The sequence below is a fragment of the Taeniopygia guttata genome, chromosome 2 (genome assembly GCF_048771995.1).
Source record: "Taeniopygia guttata chromosome 2, bTaeGut7.mat, whole genome shotgun sequence".
Lineage (NCBI taxonomy): Eukaryota > Metazoa > Chordata > Aves > Passeriformes > Estrildidae > Taeniopygia > Taeniopygia guttata.
The window spans coordinates 97,768,882-97,793,026 of NC_133026.1; the positions used below are offsets into that span (position 1 = coordinate 97,768,882).

Consider the following 24,145-nt stretch of genomic DNA (forward strand, 5'->3'; position numbering starts at 1 on the left):
TGCATTCTAATGCAGAATCTAGGTGAGGAAAAAAAGACAAAAATAATGATTACCATAAAAAATGATATTACTGTGGATATTTTTTTTAAAGGACAGTCATTAGAGAAGGTGTCATGAGATTACTGGCAATCTTCTATCTAGGATATGAACAGCTTCTCATCAAAGAAGAAACCAAGCTCTGTACTTTGATTACACTGTGTTTTTGCACTGGGATTTCTGCCACAAATTTTGCGCTGGGACAAGCTTATTAAAGACTCAAAAATAAAAAAAAAACTTTATCAGAGCCTTATTATACTTCTTGGTTGCTTTGCTTGTTAACAATTAATTTCTTTATCACCAGTGGACCTACGGGTGATAAAATTACTGTATTTTCTTATTCCTTTGGGAAAATTCCATAAAATACTTTGAAGGAGAGGAGGAGAAACAATTTGCTTTATCCCATTGACATTAGAAAATAGGCATCATATGTCACATTTTAGGCAATATAAATGTTGTGCTGAAAAAGCATATACAATTTATTTTTATTTTAATTGAAATTTTGAATGCAATAAGAACAGCTGCTGAGGAAATATTTTCCCTTTTTAATAGTAAATTTAATAGGTGCCATTTGCTCCTCTAAATTTTTAGGACTGTTTATTAGTATAACTGGTATGCTAAAAGTTTTTTAAAGAATTTATGTTTCACAGTTATAACTTATACAAGAAGAAAACAAACATAATCTATTTTATTTTTCCTTGAGGTACTTCGGTTACACAGGTAACAGCTACAGATGCTGATGATCCTTCTTATGGGAATAGTGCTCGCCTGCTTTACAGTCTTCTTGAGGGACAGCCTTATTTCTCTGTGGAGCCAAAGACAGGTACTACAAATGAATTTGTACATTCATAAAGTCATAAAATGGATGCAAACAAAATTGTCTTTCTTGATTGTAACACAAAGATCAACTGGTACCACTCTACACTCTTACATCTCTGCATAGTTCCTAGATCTGAAAAAAAAATCAACTTTTCTTTCCCATAGGAAAATGAAATTCTTCCTCTCTAGCAAATCTAAACCTTATTAGAAAATTATCTTGTTAAAGAGATAGACTCTGAATATCACCCTTTATAAATTAATCTAGGAACACTTCTCAATCAACATCTCTATGGCACATCATGTGATATTTCTACCTGCATGTTGAGAAATTACAGATATGTGACATCCCTCCAAAAGCCTAATTTCTAAGAAAAATGATTCTATAAGGTAGAGGAAATATATGGAGTATTCTGCTCCCCAGAACTAAATATATGGGTTTGACATACAGCGTAGTACCATGAAGACTAATACCCAGTATAAGACCAGTTGTGCTATGCACAGTTTAGAATGAAAATTCATGTTTCGTGCATCTATACTGTATACCCATGTCAGATGTTGAGAAAAAACTGAGACTTATATGCCATTGTATTATACTTCTTGTTTTTAGGGGTCATTAGAATGGCTTCCCAAATGGATAGAGAAACAAAAGAGCAGTATTTGGTCATCATTCAAGCCAAAGATATGGTTGGGCAACCAGGAGCATTGTCTGCAACAGCCACTGTTACCATCAATCTCTCCGACATCAATGACAATCCACCTGAATTTCAACAGCGTGAGTACAGGCTAATTACAGTAATGGAAGTCTTGAGGAAGTTTAGATCCACTGTAGCTCTGTTAGATTTGCAGGTAGGTCTTTTAGAACAGGGCTGTGCTTTGACTATAGCATATAGCTGTAAAAAAGTAAAATAGTGAAAAAAAAAATCCTCACAAAAGCTCAGAAATTAAGAGGAAAACTCTATCATTGCAAAAATCTCAAGTCTGCTGATTTTATGTACTAATAGACTTTGGAGACAAATTGTTAAACTGCTTTCCCTATAATTTGTACTACCTCAGCCTAAAATCTGAATAATGGGATATTTAGCATAATTTTCAACTCTCCTTCTTTCTTCTTTTCCTCTCTTCATTTTTTTCTGATGCATTCTAGAGAGTTTTTGGCAAATGATGTGAACCACTCTGTCCAGGTAGTTTCTAGCAGATGTGGGAGCTGCTCATTGGGCTACCAGGAAAAAACTGTGCTGTTGGGAAGTGCTGCCCTCCACTGTTTTTTCACCATGTTCAGTCACAGAATCATAGAATAGTTTGTGGTGCAATGGACCTTTAAATATCATCTAGTCCACCTCTTCTTGGGCAGGGATGCTCAGAGCTGCCTTCAAACTGACCTAGAATTTTTTCAGTGATGGAACATTCACCTTGTTTCTAGGCAACCTGTGTCAGTGTTTCATCACCCTCAGAGTAAAACACATTTTTCTTATAGCTAATCTAAACCTTCCCTCCTTCAGTTTAAAACCATTAGTCTATACAATGTCAGATCACATAGATTGCTCCAGTAGAAGTTGGGGCTTTTCCCAGCTCTCCAAGAACCTCAAGCTGCAGCACTTATTAACCATGGCAGATCACTAAACTTTGCCAGTATTTGTTTCTTTAGGACTCTACTATATGAGTGTCTCTGAAGAAGCTCCCGTGGGCACCACTGTAGGCAAAGTCTTTGCAGAAGACAGAGACACTGGGGACAACACAGCCATGGACTATTTCATTGAAGCAGATAGCTCAGGTGTTTTTGACATCATTACTAACAATGAGACTCAAGAAGGAATTATCTTACTGAAAAAGGTGAGATCTCAGAAACATAAAAAAAAAAATCTCTAAATATTTGAAAGAAAATCCTCAGGTAAGCTGGATGTGTAAAAAAAGGTCTACTGCTTTGGATTGTCTTATATTTTTTTCTTTAGGCTTTGTGATTTGATTGGAATATTATGAGGGATAAAAAGAAAAATGCTTTTCTTTCTGTTGACATTTTTGATTCATTCCTATTACTGCTGAATATAATAGTGACATTCAGAGTATCTTGATGTTATTCCCTAACTGTGCCACACAGTGTATCCCATTGTGAGATTATGTTCTATCTCTTTTGTGCATTGCCTGTAAAATATTTATCAATAAATTGCAAGAAATCTCACCTTACTTCCAACACCTCATGTTAACTGAAACAAGAATTTATTAACATATTGGATAGTGGAGTTTTTGTTTGTACATAGCTTTAAAAAGATACTAAGAAGAAACCAGAAAAGACCAGTTTATGAAATAGGAAAATTAATATTCTTTTATACTGTGCAATTTATTTTGGAATCACTCAAGAAGATTCCTCAGTCATCTCAGGGATCATCTGACATGAAGATAGAGTTCAATAACCTAGTGAAATGTAAGACCCTGAAGAATTGAATGCTTTAGGTGTGAGAGTTTTTTTAGTTTGTTTAGATATTTTTGTTTGCTTTGTGGTTTTTTTTTTTTTTTAGTTTGAGAAGCGATTTATTTAGTAGGTTTTATTTATTTATTTATTTATTTATGTCAGAAGATAAAGACTATCTAAAATTATAATGAAATTATGTGTTTTTAGGACTGACATTCTATGGGAATTACTTTTTTACAGTATTTCTTGACTGCAGCATTACAGCCAGTATGGAATGTGAAAGCAAGAAAGAAAACAAGCAAACATTTGAATCTGAAAGGGTTTCTAACATAAAAAGGAAACCTTAGAAATAACTTTTAGTAGTAACCATTTTTTTTTAATATTCTTAAAAGTATAGCATTACTTAGTCTTTAATCTCATATAAGTTATTGAATTATATTTAATTTAAATATGAAGAAAGAAATATTCCAAATCTCACTCTCTTTCTTAACAGAGAGTGGATTATGAGAGCCAAAGGAGATACAGTATTCAAGTAAAAGCTGTAAACAGATACATTGATGAGCGTTTTTTGAAAGAAGAGCCATTTGAAGATACAACCATTGTCAAAATCAATGTGGAAGATGCTGATGAACCTCCAGTTTTCACCTTGGAGAACTACATGATGGAGATTGTTGAAGGAGCTATGAATGGTGCTTTGGTGGGGTTCGTAACTGCCAGAGATCCAGATGATGATGAGAGTCCAATCAGGTACCTGTCTTAAAATGTGAACAGGCATCAAATGCAAATGTAGTTGGCATTTCCAGAGGTATTTCTGTTCCTCACCATAGCTCATAATTACAGTTAATTGTTCTTTTACTCTGATAGCCAAGGTTATTGCAGATGTCATGGTTTAACCCACATCGGTAGGTAAGGACCATACAGGAACTTGATCACTCCCACAGCCACTGGGATGCAAAAGAGAATTGAAAGCATAAAGTTGTGAGAACTCATGGGTTCAAATGGGTTCATGGGTTCAAGTTTTTTATTATTTTATTGAGATTTAATGATAATAATAATAATAATTAGTAGTAGTAGTAGTAGTATCAAGGAAAATAAGAGATGGGAAAAAAAACAAATCTACAACAAATCCCCAAGGAAAAAAAGCAATGCCAAAAGACCCAAAATAATTGCTCACCACAAGCCAGCTGAGACCTAGCCACTCAATCCAGCAAAAGCAGATTCTGCTTTTTATGGTGTCAATGATAAATAATTTTGCTGTCTCTAAATGAGAAAACAGGTAATTAATCTTTAACATGGGATTTATAATTAAAATAACCTCTTGAATTGCCTGGCATCATTGTGTACTATGCAATTTAGGCAAAGCAGGATACAGTGACAAAATAATTTATGGGGTGTAGATTTCTAATAGGAGAAATACATATATATTATGCTATGGCTTCAGAGCTGTAGGTGGTGATTTGTCATGATTTTCCATGAATTTACTGTTATTTATTAGACTAGTAATAGGTTAAATTAAATAAGAAAAAAATGTACATGGATTTTTTTTGTTTCCCCCTCTAAATGGGCTCATCTGGTGGTTTGATTAGATGACTTCAACATCTCCTGTAGAACAATTAAACATTAACACATATCTATAACTTCTTATTCAGAAATGTTTTGGAGGAACTGGCTTCAAATTGAATATGTCCACATAGTCCCAAAACAGTGATACATCAATGAGCTATTTTAGAATAGAGTATATAACTTCTAATATAAACATATGTTTTTTGGGATAAGTGCTGTGAGAATGAGTTTAATTTTGAAACCATTCCTATCATAAATGACTGCAGTTACTTAAAATATAGAAAGCAACTTTTGTTGCTTTGTAAACTTCAGGTTTCAAACAAATAAATTAAAAAAGATGTGCAACAAAACCTCACAATGTTAATAATAAATTTTTTTTAAAAACCCAAATACCTAATATAATATTTTTGAAAAATGTTTATTAAGGAAAAATGCCCAAACATAATGACTATGTCAGTAATATTATAAATACCTTAAATAAGTATCCAAAATTTGTTTCAGATTATAACAGCTTTCATGTATAGTATTGTTCCGGTTCTTCAATTTATCTACTTACTGATTTTTAAAAGACACAAAATGTATCTATAAATAACAAATTAGAGAGTCATTTAACTGCTGATACGATGTCTGAGCTGGAGCACTAAGTGTCAACAGGAAACAGAAAGGCTTTGTCAAGCAGAAGTAAAGGTGCAATAGAAAGGAATAGTTGCATGTGGTCATTACAAATTGAAGTGGAAAGAATCTTTCTACTATTCAAACAGGTTTTATTTCCATGAAATAGACTTTATTAGCAACTGCATCATATGATCTTTTGCTTTGTAGGCCATTAAAAACATCAGTAAATATATTTTACATTTGAACCAATATCTTTGGTTTCTATTTCAGTTCATCTTTGTCCTGCAACAGGTGGTTAGACTTTAACAGCTTGAGTGGCATGTGTATATGTATGTGCACATGTACATGTCCACAGCATCTGAAGCCTTTTCAGCAAAGACTCGAGAGCACTGAGTCTTTTCTGCAATCATCTCCTGTATTAGGATGTTGCACTCTGCCTTAGTGTCACCTCATTACAGATAGCTGTATGCCTTTATAATGCCCATTCCCTTGGCATCAGAGCATGTCAGCAATGCTAAAATAGATTTGCCATGATACCTCCACTTAGATGTTGGTGTTATTCATTTCACAAGTGGCAATTTTGCTGTTTCTTTTCAATGAAGTCATTCACCTGCTGTGAGACAGACTTAGAAGTAAAAACGAATAATGCATTTCAGATTCAGTTCTTATTAATATAGATCTGAGACATATTTAGTTTTATAAAAAGAAGAGCTTTGATCTTGGTGGCAGTGAATTTTAAATGTTTATACACATATGTTTTTCATGATTTACGAGTTGTTGAGGCACACATTTATATGCATATATGCACAGCTCTGTTTTCTCAGCTGACAATAGCTTTTTATGTCCTTACCTCTGATGAAACTTTTCAGTACTACAGAATGTCTTTCCTTTTTTTGGTGCAGGTACTCTATTGTCCACAGCACTCATTTAAAGAGACTGTTCAGCATCAATGAGCACAATGGAGCAATCATTACCACTGAACCTTTGGACCGAGAGATAGCTTCTTGGCACAACATAACTGTTACAGCCACAGAAACAAGTGAGTAAGAAATGTAAGGAATGCTGGGGTTTTTACACTGGGAACTGTAATTATCCTCTGTATGTGCCTTCTTTTAAGTGGAGAATACATTCTTCTTTCCGATTATATTGCTGTTGCTTGTTACACTAAGGAGCATTATTAAAATGATTAGTTAAATAGAAATGGAATGTATTTGAGCTCCAAGGTCCTGTGCTTTTTCATAAAAGATGACCTTATGAAAAAAGAAATCGTAATAGGATCGAGAGTGTAACGCTTTCAAGTTACACTGAAGCATAAGAATTGCTCCTGCAGTGCAAGATCTTATGTTAAATTAGACCCTGGTTAATTTCACACCAGATTTTTGACTAGTGTGAAATTATCCAGGGTCTAATTTAACACCAGTCAGAAACCTGTGGCTCAAATTAATTGTGAATGTTAAGGCCTAAATCATCTAGATGTCTATTCAGGGACAATTAGAGCCTTGAAGCACCCTTTATATTGATTTTACATGTCAATTTTGCTTGAAAGTCAAATGCAAATTACCTCTGTTTGTGTTTTTGATGATCTGGTTGCCCTAAATCTGGGACAACACTAGAAATTTAGCAGTTCCTCATTTATAAGGCAGTTTAACTGCCTTAAGTTTAAGGCAGTTTAAGATTATTAGGATATTATTTAAAATCTAATCCCATTAATCCTCAGGAAGGAGGAAAACCATATGAAACTAGAGTAAAATCAATTAATCAGACAGATTTTGCGAAATACTCTTAGCACCTTTCTTTACACCTGAATCTCAATTAAATGCCATTTATTGCTATGACTGCTTTAAACATACATTATTAAACGGAGTTGTCAAAAGGGAGACTTACTGTGAGCTTGCAGGCCTCAAGTTGGGCAGCTCCCTGGGGGCTCCACTGGCAGGGGAGACCCTCCAGGAGAAGTTCTGTATCAGGAACAAGAGATGCATTGGACTTTTTTGGTCTTCAGCTTCTGTTTGTTCTTATCTTATCAAAACTTCAGCACACTGTCTGCACCAGACTCTGTGTGCAGGAAAAACAGCACAAAAATGTCTAGCAATCTCTTGTTACAAGGCCTTTTAAGTCTAATCAAAAACTAAGCTATCCAAGTGTTGGAACTCAAAGTGTCCCTCAGACATTTTTGGAGGTTCCAGGCCTTGGTCAAAAGCATTTTAGACCCTGGCAAGCAGCTGGAAACAGCTGTGATTTTGAGTTTGAGCCATGGAATGAGTTACCAACTTTGAAGATGGAACAAGGGGTCACAAAGCATTGGATAGTATAGTAGTCTAATTACAAAGTAGAAGGGAAAATTTTTTAGTATTGTACAGGAGGGTTTTAGCACCTGTACAGGGGGGTTTTTACTTTGTACATGGGGGTCAGAAGTTCTAAGATAGAGGAAAGTGGGCTGATCATGTTCTTCCTCCTTCTTCTTCCTTACCTCCATGTTCTTGGTGATGCTGGCACTTATGGATTGGTTTAGAGTAGAAAAGCACCTTGTAACATAGGTAGTAGGTATTGGGGAAAAACTGTAAACATGTATCACGTAATATATCATATAAAAGATAGCAGGAGCCCAGGGTGGGGAGAGAGAAGAAGAAGACACCAGACAGAGAGGGTGTCAGGAGTGTGTGTGTCTCTGCCTGGGCCGCTGACCAAACAGCCGCAGTCCGCGAAGACAATATTTTAGATAACTAGCAATAAACTGCCTTGAGACCGAACAACAAGAGGCTACAGAGTTTTTATTTGGAAGCACGGGTTGGAGGAGAGACTTTACCATCACACAGGACCCCTGAACCAGGCCAGGGGTTCCCACACCCAAGTAGGAAGTGGCACCTCGATTATTTCCCTTTCTAACCCAATAACTGACCCCTAAAGACCAGCGATGCAGATTTTTCTGCCTAATTACAAGATACCACCTAAACCCAAGAAGAAAGAGGAAGAAGAAGAAAGAAGAAAGGAACTCAAGATAACACCCTATATCCTCCATCTTGAACCCATATATAGCATACTAAAAATCCTAAAACATAAATTTCTCACCCATGTGATATACTACACTACTCTCTACGATCTCTACAATCTATTTCACACTAGAGGTTTCTAGTTTACCTTGAGGCTTTGGAAGTTTTCTCCATGAATGAGGGTCAAAGTCAGTGCTCCCCTGGGGGGTCAGGACACCCCAGAGCAAAGAGAGAAATATTCCCAGTGCCCTGGGTTTCCACACTTCCCGACAGAACACTACTGCTGGAAGTCTACTATAGGATAGTCAGTATCCGTTTGCATTGAAGTCTTTAACTTGTATTTGGAATTGATGGTACTATCTTGCTTTTCATCCTCTCTGTGAGAGTTAAAGCATGAATTTCATTGTCATGTTGTTGGGCAGATGACAGGTGTTAGCAAATTGGATCTCCGGCATATCTTGAACAGCTCTAGGAAACACACCAGGATAACTTTGGCCTAGACTTTTATTTAGTTAAACAATAAAACAGAAGAGAACTAAATGTTGTAAATTAATAACTTCCTCCTGCAGCAAAAGAAAGTAATACTTTCACGGTAATTAAAGTTATTATAGAGAAACTGAGACCTTATTATGTTCAAATTCTTATTCTTTATTTCTTTAATGATTATAAGGTCACTTATAAGGTCTATAATGATATGTTCAAAAGATCTGAAGTTAGGTCACCTTGGCCTGGGCACACCTGAAAGGATTTGTATCAGGAACTAGCAGTATATTATTCCTTGAAATATAGTCATATTATGTACTGTGTGCGTGAAACATTTGGTGGATGATATTTGGCTCCACTGAAGCACAATCAAAATGCCATTAGAGTTCATCCAAATAAGATGTTCATTGTACCTTAGTCAAGTATTGAAACTCTGTTACAACAGCAACCTCTCTAGGAGCCTGTTGATATGTCCTGACATTCATACATTACAGAAGACTTTTGAGTCCATTGCAACAGAGATCCCACTAATGTGAGAGTGGCTTGAGTCTGTTATTTGGACCTGTGATGTGGATCATCCTATCCTCATGCCATTGAGGGAGCATGTTTTAAAAGTATTCAGAAGTAGGCCTATTTTGTTGGAATTTAAATGTGAGCAGGGAGAACTTGCAAACTCTTGACTCTCTACTTTATGCCTAAAGCTCAAGAAAAATCAAGTTTCCTTTCATAAGTTTTTACTTGATTGTAAGAAACTTTCACCAAGTACAAGGCTGAAGTACAAACAATGGCATTCTAATCCTACCTGAGAGCAATAAATCTTTAAATCATTACTATCCAATTGAGGGACAGTCAGTACTAGTTTTCCCCTAAGCTCTGTACTGGGGTCAGCTCTGTTCAATATGTTTTATCAATGATCTAGATGATTGGATCGAGTGCACTCTCAGTCAGCTTACCTATGGCACTAAGGTGGGTTGTGGGAGGTTATTCTGTTGAAGGGTATAAAGACTCTGCAGAGAGATGTGGGCAGGCAGGATTAATGGGCCAAGGCCAATTGTATGAGATTCAACAAAGCCAGGTTCCAGGTCTGCATTTGGGTCACAACAACCCTGTGTAGCACTACAGGCAGGGGACAGAGTGGCTGGAAAGCTGCCTGGTAGAAAAGGACCTAGGGGTGCTGGTCAAGAGAGGCTGAACATGAGCCAGCATGTGCCTCAGTGGCCAAGAAGGCTGATGGTATCCTGACTTGGATCAAAAATAGTGTAGGAGCAGGACCAGGACAGTGATTTTCCCCCTGTGCTCAGCAGTGGTGAGACTGCACCTTGAGTCCTGTGTTGAGTTTTATGCCACTTGCTTCCAGAAGGTGCTGGAGCAAATCTGGGGAAGGACAACAGAGAGGGTGAAGGCTTTGGAACACAAGTCCTATGAGGAGTAGTTTGGGGAGCTGGGGTTGTTTGGACTGGAGAAAAGGAGGCTGGAAGGGAACTTTCTCTAAAACTACTGAAAGAAAGTTGCAGGGAAGTAGGGGTCAGTCTTCTCTGTCATGTAACAAGTAAGAAGATGAGAGAAAAGGACCTCAAACTACACCAGGAGAAGTTTAATTAGATACTAGGGAATTTTTTTTTCCTGTAAAAGGTTGTCTAGCACTGGAATAAGTTTTCCAGGGAAGTAAATTACTCACCTTCCCTGGAAGTATCGACATGATATCTAGGGTCTGGATTTAGTGGTGAACATGTCAGAGTTAAGTTGATATTTTGATTTCATTAACTGAGAAGTCTTTTCCAACCTCAGTTATCTATGATTCTGTAATCAGTTTTACTTAATACTGTCAGCCCCAAAGAAATTAACTCACGACAAGAGTCATTTTACCACTAAGTCTTGCAGGTGTCCTTTCATAGGGGTCTCCAGACCTGGATACAGGATTGAAGTTCTGTGATAATTTCAATATGGATAATATCAATTTAATATTAAATGTCACCCTGCCTTGGTCACATATATATGTTTTTGTTGATAAACTTTCAACTTTTTGGAGTAGTCCTTTCTTAAAAAACTATTTATTTTCATTACTTTTAGGAAGTAAAGAAATTTGCCTTATACATGATAGACATACTATAAAAATATAAATTATGAAGATAATATTTATTGTTAGTAGTAATGCTAGCATGATAAACAAGTTTATGTTTACTGGCTGATGTCAATGTAAGCTTTCTTTAATCCCCTGCAAATACTGAGTTCTGTTTTGTATCTAGAGATGGTCATTGCTCTTCTTTTCAAGTTGCTAATATGAGTCCCTAGCAATTTAAGTGTCATCTTAATTTTCACACTGATCCAGCCTTTTGCACTTGACGTCCTCTTCTCTTAGTCCTTGTTTTTCAAGTCCTGATCTCTCTCATAGAGATTGTGACAAAAAAAAAAAAAAAAATCTGCTAATTGGGAGATATTTAGGTAATGTAGGATATGGGTACATTAGCTGAATGCATGTTGCCTACCTTCTCTTCAAAATGCAACCAATGCAGTAACTCTGCTTCACCAAAACTGTCATTAAATATTCACCAGGCACTGATTTCAAGAGTGACTTTGTAATATGTTTCTCCCTCCCAAAACATTGTAATTTCAAAGCTGTGATTTCAGAAAAATTAAAAATTAAAATTATAAATTTTAATATTGTTAAAAACTTCCATATATACAGAAATGAGAGAAATGCTCTTCCTTGTCATTTAACCAAATTCTAAGGAAAAAAAAAATCCCATCAAGGCAGCTACCACCCAAATATATTAAAGAATTAGAAACAGGTTATTACAAAACTCCCCCTGCCCCCACCAAAGAAAACCCCCAAAAAACCCAAAAAAGCCCTCATTCTTTTATTGAAAAAATACAGATGTGATTCCAACAATGCGCTGCCTAAATGTTTTGTGCAAGTAAAGGGTAGGCTTTACAGCCAATATAGTACCCACAAATCTTATAAACAAGCAAGGTAAGAATAGGCAAAACTACCTGGGTCCTTTCTGTGCTGCTTTTTATACAACTGAAGCCACCAAAGGTATTCCCTGATTTCTATTAAAGATTACAAAACTCTTCTTTGAAAGACAATGTAGTTAAATCTCTACTCTATACATCCAATTCTGACTTCAGTAAAATAATTAAAGTAACTCCTACACTCTTGGTATTATTTCTAAAACGAATGTATGCTACTTTTTATATTTACCTAAAAGAAGCTGAGCACTATTTAGTCGCTTATTGTATGAATGTTTGAGAGAAACAACAAGAGAAATGACATCCCACAAAGAAGTATTTTTGAAATGAGTCTGACAGATCACAAGGTTTGGTAAATCAGCACAGCTGTAATGACTTCACAGGAGGAATAGAAATGTGAAACTGCTGAGTGTCTATGCATTTATTGCTGTGGTACTTGTTTTTGCTGCCATTTCCTTCAGCAAGACTCAGAGCTATCAGCATAGATTCCATAAGATCCAAGAAAACAAATGTTTTCTCCAAGAACCTACTGTATTATACATTAAAAAAAGTAATGTAAGAACCAATCAAACGAATATAGTTTGAAAAGCTGCAGAGAAGAGTACATTTAGCTTTTTTCTTAAAGGTCCATTTGACTAATTTAAATCAATGCCTTAAGAACTTCTGAACAGGTCAGATGCAGTGACACTAGCACTGAACATGAGATATATTTTAACTATAATTATTGACATACTCCTGGTTTAGATATAGGTGAGTGATATATTAACAGACATTTATGTTGACAAATGTTCTGCATTCCTGGAATAAGATTACTTAAAAACATCTTCATTACCCAACAACACATCCAAGTTAATGTGAGCATTGCTATTGCAGAGGAACTTTTTTCCTGCAAGAATAATAAATTACATTGTGGAGAAGCAGATATTTCTTAAAGCTGTGCTGCATAAGTCAGGATTCAATGTGCAGATAGGTAAAGTACTTCCAAGAGGTATCCAATATAGAATCAAAGAATTAAGGAGTAGTTTAGTTTGGAAGGAACTGATAAGGTCATTGAATCCGACCATGAATCTAATACTGCTAAGTCCACCACTTAACCACGTGCCTGCTGCCCGATCTGTATCTTGCACTATAGATACCTTCAATCAACCACTTCCCAGGGTATCCTATTCCAATTCTAGATAATCTTTTCCAAGAAGAACATTTTCCTAATATCCAATCTAAACTTCCACTGGTGCATTTTGAAGCTACCCATCACTTCTTACTTGGGAAAACAGACCAACCCCCCATCTCCCTGCAACCTCCTTTCAGATAGTTGCAGTGATGAGGTCTCCCCCAGGCCTCCTCTTCTTCAGGCTAAACAACCTCAGCTCCCTCAGCCAACCCTTGTCCACCTGGACACAAGTTGGCTCATGTTCAGCTGCTGTTGACCAGCAGACCCAGGTCAGGAAGGCTGCTGACCTGTTTGGAGACTCAGCCAGTAGCAGTCACTCGGATTGACACAGCCAAGGCTTTGCCTTCCGCAGCACCTACATACAGGATTGTCACTGACTACAAGCACAGGCAGCCCACTCCCCTCGTCTTCTGGGAAGGCAGAAGATCACTAATACAGGCATATACACACATGCGCAACACTCTCCAGGTTCACAAGCACACACACACTCATGGATCCCTTCAGTATCGAATTATGTTTGCCCAATACTCCTTCCTGTATCCCAAGTCCTCTTCTCTAATTCATGGGCCCCCAGCTCACCAGCCAGTGCACACTTGATGCTTGCTTGAAACCCACAGAACTCACATGCTAATCCCTCATGCACCCCACATTTGCAAGTCCGTTTCCAAGTCTTCCCTAAGTGTGGACCTCCCAAGCACTTCTCCTGGACCCAAAGATCCCTGACCATTGTTGAGTCCAGTTTAAAATTTGTCAGTAAAAACGTTCACAATCCCATGCATGCCAAATCTGAGGAGGACACAGGCATTTTCCCATGTGCTCCTGACATCAGACCCACATCCCACTCCAGTATCTGGAACCAATTTTTATTCGCACATATGCAGGGCCACCAGCAGCTGCCACTTAGTCCTTGCAGCATACATATATACACAGTGAGAAATAGTGAGATGATGCAGAAACATGGATAAGAAAATATTTATTAAGAAGATGTAAGTTGATAGAACAGACTGGTGAGCAGGTGCAAGGCTCAGCCAGAAAAATGCACTGGATGACCCTGTTTTGCACACAATCATCCCCTTCTATACCCTTTTCTGGCTGAACTCTCTTTGTTCCTCTCTGCAAGTTTCCCATGGGTCCATACATCTCCACTGAGGCCCCATTTCCCCTAATCTGGGGTCCCTCTCATTTAAAATCTTGCCAGTTACAAAGTCCAAGTTGATCTAGCTGAAATTGTTGTCCTGTGTTTTCTTTGATCAGCCATCACTTGTTGTCCTGTGTATTCTTTGATAAGCCATCAATTATCATTAGGTTTGTTCATTGTCATAGTCTATGTGTTTATTTTGTCAGGTCTGTCTCTTAGTTTTGTGTCTGTTTCCCCCTTTTTCTCCATTGTTTTATCAATTGTCAAGGCCACTGATCTGATGGAAAAAACCTTTCACACTTCAGGTGCCCACATCAATTAGTTCATCTGACCAGGTTAGGTCCTCATCATCCCCTCTGTTTATCATTTGTACCTCAGGTTTTTGATCCAGTATGTTCTTGTTTATGGCTTCCTCTTTGTCTTATTAATTCCTGTTTCACTGGAAAAGGTCCTTGACCAGATACCCTTAGAAGAGTCAACATTTTCCAACCACATAACCTTTGATATGGCTAGTACAGTAAATTTTTTTTCATCAACAAAACATTATTTAATTTTTCCTGATCAGGTTTTATTTTTACATTGAAATCAGTTTCTGACTGGGTAAAGAAAATATGAACAAATCCAAAATTTTACAAGGAGTATCTTATTTCAAGACATAGTATTATAAAGGTACTGTATTGTTTATAATAGTATAAAAATATGTCTGTAGGTCTTTGTGATTATTTTATTCCATGCAGAATATAGGCAAAAATTTCTAATCTTTATATTACTCTAAAATATGTAGTAGATTATTTCTAACTTTTTTATTTCTGTCTTTTTTCAACCATTAGGAAATCCTGAAAAAATTTCAGAAGCAAATGTGTATGTCCAAGTCCTTGATGTTAATGATAATGCACCAGAATTCCCTGAAAATTATGAAACATTTGTTTGTGAGAATACAGTTTCTGGGCAGGTGAGCATGAAGTAGTTGGTCATCATTTTTCTCATTACAATGATTTGATATGAGATGTTTAGCATTGATCCTTTCAGTTCTGTGAGTACAGACTACAATTTTTCTATTTCCAAAGTTAATTCTGTTGATACATGCATAATATGAAATTTAAATTTCTGTACATTCTGCACATTCTGTAAGTTTCTGTTCTTTAAAACAAAATATGTATTCCTTGTTTGTATTTTAAAAAAAGTAATAAAGTACAGGCAAAAACTTCTAAAAAATACAGGGTGCAAATTTTTTTCATATTAAGGTCATATTAAGGATTAAGAACCTATGGCCAGTAACTTCAGCAACAACATAAGAACTAGGTCTGGAACACACATCCATTGTGTCCTTCAGATAGAAATCTTTTACTGTGAGCTGAATTCAAATCCTGACTAGTTCAGTGCAAATCTGAAAATGTTTAAGACATAGCCCTCACAACACCTTTCCTAGCTGGCGGCTTAATCTATTGTTATATTTAGCATCCTTCCCAGGAGATTATTTTCCATTTCCTGTTTGATATCCACATGAATGGGGTATCACCAGACAGCTGCCCCGATACCCAGTTACACTGCTGTCTTTCCATTTTCCTCCTGTTAAAAAAAAAAACTTCCAGGATGTAAAAAAATTGGGGTTTGGGTTTTGGTTTGTTTTGTTCTAGTTTTTGGTTTGTTTGTTTTTGTTTGTTTGTGTTTGTTTGGTTGTTTGTTTTGTTTTGTTTTGTTTTGTTTTGTTTTGTTTTGTTTTGTTTTGTTTTTTTTCTGATTGGTTGGTTTGGGTCCTTTTAAAATAAAAATACACAAAATAAGCAACAACATCCAAAAATTCCCAAACAAAAAAAAAATCTATAAAGACAAAAATCTATATGTTTTTCCACCACTCTAAAGCATTAATTGGACATTAAAAAAGACCTTTGGGATATCTGTGATGGTTCTGTTCAAATGTTTTGTTATGTTGATTTCAGAGTCAAAGAATCTCTCTTTTTTTTCCATTTTGGTTTATTTTGACCTCAATTACTCTGCAGTAAATAAAGCTTTTCCTGTTGCCCAAGTGATCTCTTTTGGCCTTTTGCATCCATTTATATGTTTCTCTATAAGCAACTACTTTGATCTGCATTTGGAAATCTTCCTGTCTGCAAAGGCTACCTCTGTTCAGGAGGTATTTGGAGTAAGCCATTTCTATTGGTCTTTGGGTATCTCATTGACAGATAAAAGTGCAGGCATTAAATCAATTGTACTTCATGCTCCTTAGCTTCAAGACACCATGAATTAAATATAGATGCTTATAACATGGATATTTGTCATCCATGTTTTTGATTTGCCTATGAGATAAAAACCCAGGTAATTTATTTCTCAAGGTTTTTAGTATTCCATGGTTGCCTGATAAATAATATCTCTATGTTAACCTATCAGTAGCTATTTTTCAATATCAATTACATATATATATTAAGTATTTTGAGAAACACTGGATAAAACTGTTCTTTAAAGAATAGTAGTGTTAATAACAATAAATTATTTAAGTGTAGTACACGGAATAATTAATTCCTCTTTAACATTGCAATATATGAATGAGGGATGAATATGATATTTTTCTCACCTTACAGAAAAGCACAATGTTACTTTATTTTTTTTTCATTATTTTAATTGTTATAGGTTTTTGAGAATCACAGGCATCTTTAGTTTAGCCTGTTGAGACTTTGCCAATAATGTTAAATAATTTTCTCATTAACAAATTATCTTAGGAAGAACAACAGGAAAATTCTACTGAAGTGCATGATTACCACAGTCAGAGTTTATGATATTTTATTCAGTGTTTAAGATTAAAACAGAATTGTATCTTCTTTGGTGTTAACTTTTTTTAAAAAAAAAAATTACTCACAGAAAAAATATCCTTTGTTTTTCTCAGTAAGAAACCAAAAGATTCAAATGTGATTTTATAGGTGGCCTGGTTGTCCAATGAATAAGAAAATTTGCATTTCAGAAGAATTTGTTTAAGCAATTAAAGGACTTATTCAGGATATTACATACCCTTTTATCTTAACCATATTTCTGCAATCAATTTCAAGCAGCTATGGAATTTGCTTGCATGTTAAGTTGAGATTAAAGATTGTATAGCTATGCTATCACACCTGTCTATCTTTTTAGCTGGAATCACTGCACTGAGAGATGTTTTCAGAGATGTTTTGCGCTTCTGCAATTCACTTCTTACCCTTATCTGAGCTGATCTGTGTCTCATTTCATGGGACATTCCAAAGTATATTTGTATACTAAACAGTGTTTAGGGGAAAAGGAAGGAAAGGCTTTGCAGAGGCAAAGATACCACTAAAAAATGGATTGTCTTATTCAATCTAGACTTTATCTTGGTGTCAACCTGATTTACTATGAAAGTAATTTAGACTGAGGTCACAATTAAGTTATTTTACATAGCCTAAGATTATGCTGATTTGTGATAAAGAATATAAAACACATCATGAGTAAAACTAATTGTTGTCCTAATTATCCAGACTCAGATACAGTTAATAATAGCTTCAGTCTAGATGAGAGGGCTTGCTTTAAAGTTTCGGATTTTCTGAAAGACTATGAAAATTCTTGGTCTGCTTCTATTGTCTAAGTGCTGACCTTCAAGCCTCTGTATGGTGTTTTTGTGTGAGTTAGAGCTATGTTTAATTTAGCCTCCAAAAGTCATTCAAACAAAAGGATTAGATTTCAGTCTGTGGGACTATAATCCAAATTTGACAATAAAAATGGATGTAAAGAAGACAGAGAGGTCTTTTTCATAACATACTGAATGCATTCATCATGTCTATTAGACATTTTAGGTGGAATTTTCTCTATCCATTTAATGTTATAGTTTAGTACTGTCCTATAATACAGAAGTCAGCTGTATACTGCACCACAACTGAAGTTTTCTTTAAAACATTGCAAAACACTTTCATTGCACTGACACCCTTCTATAAATTGTTTTCCAAATGAATAGAACATGAAAGTCACATTGTTAAATAGTCTTCTGTCCCACTACAGCTATAGTTAGTATCAGATAAAATAGAATAATATTAATAAGGCATTCAATCCTGTGATTTCTTTTTGATTAGACCTTTTGACTTTATAACTGTGTGTAAACACAGTAAATGAGGACCACAATGTTCCAATAATTTTTTGTATTTGCCATTTATTGGTGTGTACAGTAAGTATAAACCTTTGAACTTCAAAGGAAATATTCTTTGCAAATAGTCAAAACATCAAGACAATCAAATCCACCCCAAAGGTAACACTAGAGACATCTCATCAATAATGGATCTCAAAAAAGCTTAATTCCCAAGATATTAATAAATTAACGCATCTGGAAGATGCAGCTTGAAAGTTTGATGCAGACTGTATCAAAATCATTACATGATATGTAAGCAAGCTGACCATCCATAATGTACCTATGCATGGTAACTTCAGCCCTTTTGTGAATACAGAGCTTTCTTCCCATCAGAGAGAAAGCTGATTTCAGCTCAAGATAAACTATACTGAGCATACCTGTATTCTGAATTAATGCTGTCATCTCTAATGCATATTTATTCTGGTATTTCTGAGTTCCTTTAATTTAGGGATCACAGATGAAGTGATTTTGATATTAAAGCTTGCTTAGCAATTTTTATTAGATTCAAAGAAGTGATTGAGTATACAGGAACTTTGAGTCAGAGATAAGAAAAATACCAAATTTATTTACTAAGTACTTGGCACATAATAAAATAATAATCCACATTTTTTTATTTACAAGATTGATAAATACAATCAAATATAATAATTTATTTACAAGATGCCATTCCAACAACCTGGGGTGGCACATGTATAAGGAATTCCTTCATTTTTCAGTTTGCCAGGGTCGAATTTTTCTTCAGATAGAACACTCACAACAAAATATTCACACCTGGTATCTGCCTGTTGTTGCCATCTACACTTTTAGCATAAGTCCTCACAAGGGAACTTTGTCCAATGTTCAGATTCCAAACCTTCACTTCCATTTAGGCCTGAAATGAGCATTTTCCTGTTTCCCATTCCTGTGGCGGCTTATCTTATGAAAGCTTTCTTCTCGACTAGTGCAAGTCCTCAAAAGCCATCATAAATTTAAATAACTTTTTCAAAAATAATCAAGTGAATTAATCTCTGTTTAAAAAAAAATACTCATTTTTAAATGAATTGCTGGACCTTTAAAGCTTCTATATTAATGAGACTTGAAATAAGAGTTTTGAAAGCGATTAAATTTCAGCCACATCAACACAACAACTGACATAACCTTGCAAAAGCCACAAATCATTCACTACAGTTTTTCTGTTTAAACACTAAAATGTAGGAGGTGTGTAAGCCTCAACACATAAGCAGTATTTGCAGTTTTTGAGAATGTGATGCCAGTTCCCCTAGTAAAAGGCTAGAATCTCCTAGGTTAGGTTTACAAAAACCTAGGAAATCAGAAAAAAAAAAAGAAAAAGAAGGGTTTCCTTCACTCTGAGTGATTTTTCTTCTGAATCAGTAAAATCAGAGGTACTTACTTTTCTCTGTATATTTTGTAGACTAGTGTGGGCTTTGCTGAATCTTGGCAGAAGTGCTACAACAAGAAGTAAACAATAAGGGTTTGCCCTGTCCTTATATTCCAAATTTTCCCCTGCTGCTAAGGTGAATCCTTGAAGGCATATATATAGATATATAAAACAAACATAGGAATCTTAGATTTGTGCAGATCAAAGCAAGAGAAGATGGTTTGGGTTTTTTTTTTTTTTCAGTTTTCCACATTCTCCTTAGAATTTTATTGATTGAATCAGATATAGATAAAATGTACAGAGCCAAATACATTCTGTATGTAAAATATAGAAGTCAATAATGAAATAGCAGAACAGTACTAATTCACAACTGCTGTAATTTTATTATTTTCACACATAATATACTCCTAAAAATATGTTTTCAATAGACATGAATGAAAATCACTGGTTGAATGAAAATCACTTTTTTTTTAGTATGCAGGCAGGTAATTTTTTCTCTACCAAGTAACTGAACTAAAAACAAAACAAAACAAAATAAAACAAACTAAATGTGGCCAAGATGTCTTTGTATATCATTATATTATTATTCATATTTATTACATCTTAATAGACCTTGAATTTTAAAGACAGGCATATATCCATACCAATATTTATATTCATCTGTGACATGTATCTTAGTTTTTTGAGGTAGGTGACAAAATATTGAGCATATTCTGGGAACTACATTTCCTTATAAAAATTAAGCCTGTGGTACTCAAGGAAATGTTGGGTGTCAGTTTATCCTCACTGATTTCTTGACCTGAATTTTTATATCTGTATTTGTATCACCTCAGATATTTTGTTAGTTGTGAGGAAAGAAAAAAAAACTCTCGAGACTCTCTCTGCTTTGTACACTATGACATCACTGAAAAGTTATTCTTTTCATTAATGGCAATAAAAAAAAAATCCAAAAAAAATGCAAGGGTCCTCATGTTTCCATAGAGAGAAAATATAGATTTAAAATAAATTTCACATATGAAGAGGGAACAGTGTTAAGAATACAAAGCTTTTGCTGTGTAAACTACATTTTGCACTCTGTTGTGATGATTTCATCAAACTTGGCTTGCTTGAAAAGAAAAAGAATGTGTGATGAAGTTCTAGATCTTTTAAAAAGGATTTAACCAGAAGAGAGTTTTCAAAGGCACAGATGGAAAGCAGCAGTCATCACTTCCACTGACTCAAAACCCTGTTTGTATCATTCAGGTGATGTATGGTTTGAGAAAAGTTGAGGATTCAAGTTCTTGTGTACAAATATACACAAAGCATGAGATAACTGATAAAATATAGCCAAAGTTCAAATTTGATCCTCTCTTTTCTGAAAATTGGTGTATTTCCAGCAGTTTGCTTTCCTCCTGATCAGCAAGGATGTTCACTAATATATGCTGATAATTAAATATTTACTGATAAATATAAGAGATATAGACTTTTTAAAGCAGAAATACTGCTAATTATGTTAACTATGTGATTGTTTATCTACAGAGATGAAAAATATTCTTTTGAATTCTGTTATTTTTTATTTTATCTTGCAATGACAGTCTAGTTTGACATATTTCTAAATGAAGGCTGTTTTGTCTTCTTGAGAAAAAGCAGCCAAAAACTTCCATAACCAATCTGTTATAATATCCAGAATCAACAATTCAGCATATGAACTTTGCAATGTATGTTACTTACTAGAGATACAATATACCAGTTGAATGATGTCAATGTGTTTGTGGACTCAAAATGAATGGGTACTGTTCACCTTGGATTAAGAGAAAAAAAGAACAAAACATTCTGTATTATTATTTTTTTTTAATATGGACAATTAATTTGTTCCTAGTCCTTTGATCTGGAAAACATTTTACATTTTCTCAAGATTTTAATGCCTGCCTGTCTCAAATGGATGAAAACTTAAAGCAGAGTATTTGCAGAATATCAGTCTCAATAAGCCTATTCAGGTATTTGGTGAATATGTGCATATTATGCACTCAGTACAGATTCACGGATCACATCTTCAACATCAATAGTTTAGTTTTAACGTACCTGTAATATCCTTTTTATTGTTTTAAAGGACAAGGAAATTCTTTACTCTTAAACAACTCTGTTCTCTTATTTTTCCAGCTAATTCAAAGCATCAGTGCAGTGGATCAAGATGACTCAGCAGAAGGTCATCATTTTTTTTTCTCATTGGCTCAGGAGGACACAAACAGCTCACATTTTACTGTGAAAGACAATCAAGGTAGTGTCAGTCATGCAGCTTTTTAAGACCTGCCTGATGGAAGATGCATGCTTCCAACAGGTTCTTAACTTCTTAACATTTTCCATTTAAATATAATTTTTTGTTATAAAAATTACACATTTCAAAACAATAATTCAATAGTACTAAAGAGTTTATTTTCCTTTTCACATCAATAATACAATCAGCAAAAGGCAATTTTATTTCAGGGAAAGAAAAAACAGCTGAGATGAAAAATACACTGGTAATTCTTAAAAATTATTTTCTTAATGCTGAATATCAGGTCAATTCCAACTTTCTTGTTAAAATTGTTTGCCTGAGAAATAAGATCATTAGAAAGAGAAGATTGATATAAGTATGGGATTGTTATTTCATTAATTCAGCAAGACCAACATTATAAGCCCAGATAACTAGGAATGGAATCTTATAATATCAAGCAAAACCAGACTGAGATGAAAATATACGTGTGATACGTGATGGAATTTCAAGGAGGTGACCATTTAGAATCAGTCTGCTGAGACTACAAAGTAAAGCTTCTCCAGACTAAGCTAAAGTACACATCGTTCTTATTGACCATGCTAATTATTTGAATGTGCTGGCTAAGGGAACAAATCAATAGAAATAAGTTTTGGGAAGTTCCAAATATGCTAAATGGCAAACTGCTTCTCAATTATCTTCAAAGTTAGTCAATGTATCAATAAGAATTTCCGTTCCCATCTTTATATCTCCCTCCTTTCCAGGAAGAGATAAGTCATCATATTAAGGTCAAATTGTGCACAAGCCATGAGCCTTTCCCACCTTTCCTCTCTCTGCCCAAAACCCAAGAAGACCTTCACACAAAACAACCCATTCAGTTCCTTTAGGTACCAACTAATGGGGAAAGCAAAACTTTTTGGAACATGATGCAGTCAGATTTCAACCTGCCCCTTTCTGCCACATTCAACAGAAATGGCTGGTTGAATTGTGATAGCCCTAAGGAAGAGAAAAAGAGACTGTAGATCTCTAGTATTTTATCTCAGAGTTACTTTATGAACTTTGCTATTTTAGGTGGTAGAAGTCCAGATAGCTCCAGTTTTTCTGCCAGGGAAAGAAATAAAAGACGATTATAGTGGATTTTTTTTTGCTTTTTCTTCTTTCCCTTGCCACCTGTTTTTACTATGTGCTGATAGAATCACTTTTTAACTTTTTTGATTGACAAACTGTCTGTATTTTATCTGTGAACTTCTGGCTTGGTAGCAGCTGGATACATGGAACCATTGTAAGAACCAATTAATTAGTCTGAGCAGGTGCCAGGTACTGAAAAAGATGTCAATTTCTTTAGCTCTGAACATTAAAACCAGAGCTCCTCAGGCAAATTTTATTATTGCCCCTGGAGTACATATATCAAAATTAAAAACAATTTATTCACAATTGACAAAATATGCATCAAATATCAGTGCCTGCTTTTACATTTTTAACTTTTGTTAAAAGCTTTGCAGAGTACGATTGCTTTTAAATATGTCAGATTCCACTAAATATTATTGTTGTGGTTACAAAATACATAAATGCTAATCATCATAATAATTTATCTTCTAGATAACACAGCTGGAATTTTCACAGGAAAAAGTGGCTTCAGCAGGCAAGAGCAGTTTTTTTTCTACTTGCCAATCTTAATTCAGGATAATGGGACCCCACCGCTGACGAGCACAAATACTCTCACTGTCACTGTCTGCGACTGCGACACTGAAGTTAACACCTTCTACTGCCGTTATGGGGCTTTCATGTATTCCTTGGGTCTCAGCACAGAGGCTTTAGTTGCCCTTTTGGCTTGCATATTAATATTCCTAGGTAAGTACAAGAAAGAAAAATTACTTTGGTTCCTTTTACAGAGGGGTTGATTAAGCAACAAAAATGGACCCTTGACTCAACGACTGGAAGTACTGGGCCATTGGTAAGAATTGAAATAAGGCAAATGTTTAGCTTCTTTCCTGTTTTCTTAACTATAATTTCTCCCTTCCTTTCCCCAGTTTTCAGTAAAATTTGAATTCTAACATAATTTCTTAAAAGTCAGGTGTAGTTGAGTCATGGTCCTCTTTACTCTCCTGGCTTTGCAATAACAAAGATTTCAGAGCCCACAGTCTATATTGATCACAGGTAAAGCTGAAGACAGTATTGCACAAGAAAATTTGCTATGTAGGAATATATTAAAAGAAGTAGCACCC

The 24,145-nt window shown here is 35.2% G+C and overlaps 1 protein-coding gene across 2 annotated transcripts in view; it reads left to right on the plus strand.

Annotated features, from left to right (window-relative positions):
• Positions 1-24,145, plus strand: part of CDH19 (cadherin 19) — a 112,306-nt gene that overhangs the window by 84,779 nt on the left and 3,382 nt on the right. For both annotated transcript variants that reach the window (XM_002191397.6, XM_030265930.4), the window contains exons 4-11: positions 740-859; positions 1,463-1,627; positions 2,501-2,685; positions 3,756-4,009; positions 6,343-6,479; positions 15,023-15,144; positions 21,830-21,947; positions 23,520-23,771. In XM_002191397.6, coding sequence (XP_002191433.5) covers positions 740-859; positions 1,463-1,627; positions 2,501-2,685; positions 3,756-4,009; positions 6,343-6,479; positions 15,023-15,144; positions 21,830-21,947; positions 23,520-23,771 — 1,353 coding nt within the window. The remainder of the gene's footprint in view (positions 1-739; positions 860-1,462; positions 1,628-2,500; positions 2,686-3,755; positions 4,010-6,342; positions 6,480-15,022; positions 15,145-21,829; positions 21,948-23,519; positions 23,772-24,145) is intronic.